The 7,613-nt window shown below is 44.0% G+C and overlaps 2 protein-coding genes and 2 non-coding genes across 6 annotated transcripts; 2 read left to right on the top strand and 2 right to left on the bottom strand.

Moving 5' to 3' along the window:
• On the top strand, positions 1-3,175 carry LOC8074797 (DEAD-box ATP-dependent RNA helicase 47A). Its single transcript, XM_002454176.2, has 2 exons — positions 1-241; positions 1,117-3,175. The coding sequence occupies exon 2, from the start codon at positions 1,205-1,207 to the stop codon at positions 2,924-2,926; it is 1,722 nt and encodes a 573-aa protein (XP_002454221.1). The 5' UTR covers positions 1-241; positions 1,117-1,204; the 3' UTR covers positions 2,927-3,175.
• TRNAT-UGU lies at positions 3,396-3,467 on the top strand. The gene has a single exon. It is a non-coding gene; the product is annotated as a tRNA-Thr (tRNA).
• Positions 4,994-7,160, bottom strand: LOC8074796 (protein BOLA1, chloroplastic). 3 transcript variants are annotated; one of them, XM_021458513.1, is made up of 3 exons: positions 7,028-7,160; positions 6,853-6,938; positions 4,994-5,536 (listed from the first exon to the last, which is right to left on the bottom strand). In XM_021458513.1, the coding sequence occupies exon 3, from the start codon at positions 5,503-5,505 to the stop codon at positions 5,197-5,199; it is 309 nt and encodes a 102-aa protein (XP_021314188.1). In that variant the 5' UTR covers positions 5,506-5,536; positions 6,853-6,938; positions 7,028-7,160; the 3' UTR covers positions 4,994-5,196. The 3 variants fall into 3 exon arrangements, with proteins under 3 accessions (XP_021314188.1, XP_021314187.1, XP_002452501.1); XM_021458512.1 differs by lacking the exon at positions 7,028-7,160 and having other exon boundaries at positions 6,853-7,008; XM_002452456.2 differs by lacking the exon at positions 7,028-7,160 and having other exon boundaries at positions 6,861-6,997.
• TRNAF-GAA lies at positions 7,000-7,072 on the bottom strand. The gene has a single exon. It is a non-coding gene; the product is annotated as a tRNA-Phe (tRNA).

The following is a 7,613-nucleotide window of genomic DNA, read 5'->3' as shown; positions in this document are numbered from 1 at the left end:
AAAAAAAAGGCCTCAGCTGTCAACACTGTCCCCGTAGCCGTAACCTCATCCCCATCTCCCAGTCCCAGGTTTTCCCCTTCCAATCACCTCTCCGGTCCTCCCCGGCTCCCCCTCGCGAATCGCGGCCTCGCGCCGACCGCCGCCTCCTCACAACCGCGGAAGCCGCCTCCCTCTGCATCCCGCGGCCGCCACCGCGACGCCGCCGCCTTCCCTCTACCTCCCACGGCTCACTGCCCACACGGTATGCTTTCTCTGTTCAGGTTCCTAGGTGATATTCTGTGTTAGAGATTGGGGGTTTCCAACATGAAATTGTTGTGAATTATTGTGTTGTTGATTCTATGCCGTCTCCATGCAAGTACACACTACACAGGCACCGCGCCTGACAGTGAGAACTTTGGTTGCCCATCCAATAGCTACCGGCGGGTGTTATGTTTCTTCAGTTGTTTACCTTCAGTAGGCCATTGGACGTGGGTCGATCATTCTTGTTTAATTTGGGCAGTGGGAACAATTGAGGAAATCTGTAGTTTGGTTTAGTTTTAGACTCTTAGTAAGTGTACCAAAATGCTGTCTATTTCTGATTATTTCTCTATATGATTTTGTGCGGGAAGAACAAAGAGCCTTTCAATTCATGGAAGAAAATAGAACCTGATAAGAAGAAAGCACAGGTAGTTAAGCCTGCATTAGCACAAAATCTGCATATATTTCTTATGTCATGAACTCATAATACAAAGATATTACCAAGGAAGTGCAGTTAGCTTTTTTAGGTTAAGAAAGAAATGCAATTGCATACTTTGCAGATATTTTGCTCAGTGCTTGCATAATCTTATCTTCCAACAATTGAGATTATTTGGTAAATATGATGTTTAGTGTCACTCTGTGGTGTTCAGTGATACTGAGCTTAAGTTTTGTATTGTAATTATGTTATCTAATTCCAAGTATACCATATTTATCAAATTCACGTTATGAACATCTTGATATCCACTAGTCATGGGTATCCAGACCATTAGAACATGCATGGATATTTTCTGTCTAGGTCTTTCACTCTGTTTTGTCTAACTTCTAAGTCTTCTTTTGATCCCAATCTTATCTAATCCGTTTATGTTACTATTTACGCAGGCACAAGAGCACCTTTCTGTAAACTTATAACAGGTTTGAAGGAAAGAATAGTTTTGGTGCTGTGATTGATTTCACTGTGAGGAGTGAAATGAGGCTAAGTATTGGACAAGTCCATCGAAATGTTCTTGCGCTGGCATCTTCGCGGTCATGTTTTGTTCTGGGAGATCGTCTTTCGTTCAGGATGCTGTCACAGCCACGGGTAGCTGGATTTCATCAGACTGCTTGGCGTGGTAGTCAAATTTTAGAAGATAATAGCAGGGGAGGACCATTAACTCTTGCTAGCCTAGAAGTGCAAAGCAGGGTTGGATATGGGAAGAAGGAGAAAGTGGCACGAACTGCAGTTCCAAAGCCAAGTTCAAGAGCTTCTTCTCTCAATGTGAAACCAAAGGTTTCTTCGAATGTCAAACCAGCAAAGAGTGCCTTGATGAAGTCAGCTGGAATAAAGAAGACACTGAAGGTAGATGAGGCTATGTTTTCGGCCAAGTCATTTGAAGAACTTGGTTTGCCACCTTTGCTTGTTGACCAGTTGAACAAGGAAGGTCTGACTGCTCCAACTGAGGTCCAATCCGCTGCTATTCCTATAATAGCACAAAAGCATGATGTAGTGATCCAATCATATACTGGCTCAGGGAAAACTCTTGCTTATCTTCTTCCAATTCTTTCTGAGATAGGCCCCCTGAAGAGGACTATGGAACAAGATAATTCTGAGAAAAGATCAGGTGTAGAAGCAGTCATTGTTGCTCCTTCCAGAGAATTAGGAATGCAGATTGTGCGAGAAGTGGAGAAGATTTTGGGTCCTAGTGATAAAAGACTGGTCCAGCAACTTGTTGGTGGAGCTAATCGTTCCAGGCAAGAAGAAGCATTGAAGAAAAACAAGCCACTCATTGTTGTTGGAACACCTGGCCGTATTTCTGAAATTTCAGCAGCAGGTAAGCTACACACCCATGGCTGCCGTTTTCTTGTACTGGATGAAGTCGACCAGCTTTTGTCTTTTAATTACCGTGAAGATATGCATAGAATTTTGGAGCATGTTGGAAGGAGATCTGGTGCCACATCTAGGGATGTTCTTGGCCCACTAGCTAGGCGATCTGAGCGTCAGACTATCTTGGTTTCTGCAACAATACCATTTTCAGTTATACGAGCAGCAAGGAGTTGGGGTCATGATCCAGTTCTCATTAGAGCTAAGAGTGTAGTTCCACTTGATTCAGTCACTGTCCCAAGACCTGCGTTATCCCAAAGTGATGCTAACTCCACCTCTCCATCACAGTCAGTGAACCAAGCTGCTGTTGGCAGCTTGCCACCATCTTTGGAACACTACTATTGTACAGCCAAGGCGCAACACAAGGTTGACACATTACGGAGATGCATCCATGCTCTGGAAGCACAGACAGTGATTGCATTTATGAACAACACCAAGCCACTGAAGGATGTTGTATTCAAGTTGGAGGCACGCGGTATCAAAGCCACTGAGCTACATGGAGATCTTGGAAAGCTCGCAAGGTCTACAGTTTTGAAAAAGTTCAAGGATGGTGAATTCAGAGTTCTCGTTACGAATGAGCTGTCTGCCAGAGGACTGGACGTGCCAGAATGTGACCTTGTGGTTAATCTGGACCTTCCAACTGACTCTACACATTACGCCCACAGAGCTGGTAGAACCGGGCGTCTTGGGCGGAAAGGGATTGTGGTCACAATATGCGAAGAAAACGAGGGATTTGTTGTAAGAAAAATGCGCAAGCAGTTAGCTGTGGCCATCAAGCCATGCGAGTTCACTGAAGGCGAGCTTGTTGTTCACAAGGAGGATGTGGAATAAAATCTTCATAGTGCACATTGACTACCTCTGTTTACCTGTAGTGTTTTGTAATAGTATCGTACATTAAAATGCTGTCCTTTGGCCCTTTGCTTGTCCTGCTGAATTTTCACATTGCCTGGGTTAAAGTATTGGAAACAGCAGGCGGCTCTTACCTACCCTTGCAGAGAGATTCCTGGCAACACGTCTTGTGGTTTACCGGTTTCTATTTTGAAGTTCTAAACCGACCGTACACTTTCAGTTCTCTGTTTATATCTACTGAATACTATCATCAGTTGACCAGCTCCTGGAACTCTGCTGGTCATGTCTTGTTAATTCCCGCAATCCCGTATCATGAAATTGTTATCGTTATGTACTCACAAAGCATTTCATTTGATTATGGCGTGTAGACTATATAATATTATGTTACCATGCTGTTTATGATCTTCAAACCACTATCTAATAAAACTTTCGTTAACTTAAACCATGAGATGCCCCTATAGCTCAGTGGTAGAGCGTCAGTCTTGTAAACTGAAGGTCTGTAGTTCGATCCTGCATGGGGGCAAACTTTTTTTTTATTGGAAATTAATGTTTTGATAATTAGTGGAACTAATCCCCAACGGTGCAAGTGCAACAGTAGCCGCCGGTACGTGCAAGCGACATGGCTGGCGGCTGGCGCCGATGCGCCTCCCACGTTGCTCTGCTTCCCTTTCCGCTCAGAAAGTCTCATCGAAACGCAAACCGAAGTACACTGTACACATAGCAAACGCTGGTAAACTAGGCCCCCGTGACAGTGCTCACACAGACCTTTCCAAGTCTCATCGAAACGCAAATCGAAGTCCTCCACACAGCAAACGCAGGAAACTAAGGCCTTGTTTACTTCCAAAATTTTTTGCAAAATATAAATAATGATAATTTCGTTTGTATTTGATAAATATTGTCCAATTATAGACTAACTAAGATCAAAACATTCGTCTCGTCAATTTTGACCAAACTGTGCAATTAGTTTTTATTTTTGTCTATATTTAATACTCTATGCATGCGTCTAAAGATTCGATGTGACGGAAAATCTGAAAAATTTTGCAAAATTTTTTAGGAGCTAAACAAGGCCTAATCCGTGACAGTGCTCACACAGACCTTTTCAGTTGGATGCAATGCAATGCAATGGACCTTTGGTAACCGGCCTCCATCTTTGCGAATTTTTTTGCCTGCAGCCCTGCACTGCCTCTTTGCGCAAGACGTCACGATTCAGGAACCCGGTCTCAACTTGTGCAATCCAGCAAATCCAGGTCCAGCCAAACTGAAAATATCTTGCAAAGGCAGAGTTCAAGCCATTGTTTTTTTCTTCGAGAAAAAAAATCAGAGCGCAGACAGACTGAAACGTTTGCTCGATAAGGCGATAGCTGTTCGTACCAAGGGCAGCTGTGCTGTGGCAGCATCATCATGCTGCAAATCTGCAATCCTGCTCATGCTCATGCTCATGGTTTCTCTAGCTGTAGTAGCAATCGAAGGCACTGTTTCCATCAGTCTTGCAGCAGCCTTGAGAAAAGCCTGCACTCATGCGCTCTCAAGTGATGCATTTCCGCTGAGAAAAAGGCGCCCAGAGTGGACCAAACAACAGTAGTTGTCATCTGGAAATCATGAGCGTGGTGACAGGATTGGTGATGCAGAAACACCGTTATCAACATTAGGAGATTCCATGAGAAGAATCCGTACTATATTCGCATATGTTTCTGCATAAAAACTACAGTTGAACTTAAATCCTTTCCATCGACCAATAATCCATGCTTAAACAGTTTTTATCAACGATATGGTTTTTTTTTTCTTTGGGTGGGGTGGGGTCAGCTGTACTGGTTTTCAACTGTAGAATGAGATGTGATAAAAACTATCCGAAACAGGATCCTTATTGATTGTCAGAATAAAAATGCTAGGGGATGGGTATATACATCTAATCATGAACTCACCACCACAAAATATTCAGCTACCTCGACAAATGCTGCCAGCAACACAGAAATCTTTTCAGATGATCACATGACTAATAAAGAAACAACGAATTTCCATAACCACAAGAAAAAAAAAAAGCCTCGCATCTGACATGATTGACATGATCCATTAGTCATCAAAAGAAGTTGGAATAAATTCTCCACTCCAGTCTATTCTGAATATCAGATCTTCATAAGAGCAGCATGCCAATGGCATTGTTTTGGCAATCAGTTCATGGTTACATGAATACTGCTATGACGACAGATTTATTTTGAAACATAGGACAGTGCTTATTCGACATTATTATACAATCAAGATCCTAACTCTTTCGGGGTTTTTGCAACAATGGAGACAGCATGGAGCCCTGAGCTAAGCTCATCCCTCAGAAGATCATACACCATCCTGTGACGCTTCACAAGGCTCTGCCCCTCAAATTTTGGTGAAACTACCTTGACGTTGAAGTGCGTCTCGTTTGCATTGTCCTTGACAGCTGCATGCCCGGCATGTTGGTAAGAAACATCTTCAATATCTAGGGCACTGGCCTCCAAGACAGACTGCAGTTTTTGCCTCATCCGAGCAGCTCTTGAAAGCACGGCACTAGTCCCTCGTGAAGCCATCATCCGTGTAGTCAGTCTCGCAGCCCAATTATACCTGGTAGTAGCATTTACAGGTCATGCAAGATAATGACCATAACAAGAAGGTAGACATAAAAGTGAAGAGAGGAATAAGCACTAAACTTATCTCAGAATTCACCCTAGACGCAGTCGTGGATCAAAAGAAAGCATCAAGGCCATAATAATAATATCATATAAACGAACAACGCTTTCAGCCTAACCTAATTTCAAATGCCTGTTGACTCATTTTTCACAACGTTAATAAGTGTGATGAAAATTCCAAAATGGGGGCATGTGAAATGCAAAGGCTATTAGAGAGTCCCTTAGAAATGGAGAATCATGGAACATTCATATAAGGAGCCTCATCCTCCAATGCGAACTAAACAGTTATGCATTGATATAGTGATATTTAAATAATTAAGCTAAACACTGTTCTCTGCCGTATGTATGTTTCCATCCAGACGCTCTTGATAGTTAATATAATGAACTAATGATATGCAGCTCGCCCCGCGTATTCGAGAAAAAAAAATGTTTCAATCAGGTGTTGAATGCGCCTTGTTTAGTTCCAAAATTTTTTGCAAAACTGACACTGTAGCACTTTCGTTTGTATTTGACAAATATTGTCTAATCATGGACTAACTAGGCTCAAAAGATTCGTCTCGTCAATTCCGACCAAACTGTGCAATTAGTTTTTATTTTCGTCTATATTTAATACTTTATGCATGCATTTAAAGATTCGATGTGACGGGGAATTTGAAAAATTTTGCAAAATTTTTTGGGAACTAAACAAGGCCCTTGTCAAGCAAGCAGCAACACCCACGCAGAGTTTGTGCTAAGACCTACGGTGATAAAAAAAACAATGAAATTGCCTCTAAGCGTCTTCATTGTACATGGCTTATGATCCCCAAGCAAGAAAGATAGATTCAATGATGAGCTAAAATCAAAGAAAACAAACACTGTATCATCTCCTGGCCTGTACAGTACCCACTGCCCACCCATATTCCAGTGCAGATCTGTGAATAGTCTGAATTCGTTCCTGAAACTTCTAATTCAGTACTCGAAAGTTCAATTTTATCACCCCTTCTTCATAAGCAGGAAAATAATCTAGCCTTGCGAATCAGACGGTCTTTTATCGAGCTAGCAGCTAAATTAACATCCCCACTTGCAAAACCAAACGAAAGCAGGAAGCTGAAGTTCCGAATAGAAACAAGGCTGGGACGTTGCTGTGACCAAGAATCCTAATAGTTCCTCATCCTTGCTAATGAAGAACAGGTCAAATCCATACATCCATGTATTGTAAGATTGAATCAGGGTTGAACAGAACGAATCAAAGAGGGAATAATTAGGGCTTACGTTGATACCCGAGACAGGAGACCGTGGTGTGTTAGCGGCGATCTGAGCTCCGAAACGGCGGCGGGGGCGGCTGGTCTGCAGAAACCCTAGATAGAAAAAGGAATCTGAATTCTGAACGCTGAGACCGGGCAAAAAAAATAAAAATATTGCGGTGAGCGTGGATCGAACACGCGACCTTCAGATCTTCAGTCTGACGCTCTCCCAACTGAGCTATCCCCGCTTGATGGTTTTCACAAGTGCTAGTCAAGCTTTATCTAATATCGATCCCACCAACAGCAGGAGCCCATTTGCTTGTGCACTTACCACGGGCGTGCACAGACACAGATTGCAGTTCATAAAGGCACGGCACGGCACAGCACAGCACAGACGCAGGGGCACGGTGCTCAAAGTCTTCCAACAGCAATAGCATGCGCCCGCCCAGGAGCAGCTCCAGCTCGTCGAACGAAACGAACCGGCGCCCCGCCCCGCCGCGCCGATCAATGCATAAGCACAAAGGACGGAGCTTGTTGGGTTCAGGAGTCAGAGAAGGAGTAGCCCGATCGAGGGTGGCAGCAAAGGACCGGAGCGTACTACTGGCTGGGCAGGCCAGTGGCCACGCTTTTCGCCAGAGGGCGTCGTGCATCCCAATTGGCAAAAGGGAGAATAAACGCAGAGCGGCAGCAGGTGGTGACCCGCCGCGCCCGCGCGCGCGCCAGCACGAACCTGACGAGACTTTGTTGGCGTCGTGCTCGGGGTCTCTGCGATCAGTCACGCGCGCTCGG

The sequence above is a fragment of the Sorghum bicolor genome, chromosome 4 (genome assembly GCF_000003195.3).
Source record: "Sorghum bicolor cultivar BTx623 chromosome 4, Sorghum_bicolor_NCBIv3, whole genome shotgun sequence".
NCBI lineage: Eukaryota > Viridiplantae > Streptophyta > Magnoliopsida > Poales > Poaceae > Sorghum > Sorghum bicolor.
Note: the sequence above shows the minus strand (reverse complement) of the source record. Positions and strands in the feature narration are given on the sequence as shown.

Bases quoted from the DNA above. Each gene is read 5' to 3' on its own strand.
- LOC8074797 (XM_002454176.2), top strand. From the start codon at position 1,205: ATGAGGCTAAGTATTGGACAAGTCCATCGAAATGTTCTTGCGCTGGCA.
- LOC8074796 (XM_021458513.1), bottom strand. From the start codon at position 5,505: ATGATGGCTTCACGAGGGACTAGTGCCGTGCTTTCAAGAGCTGCTCGG.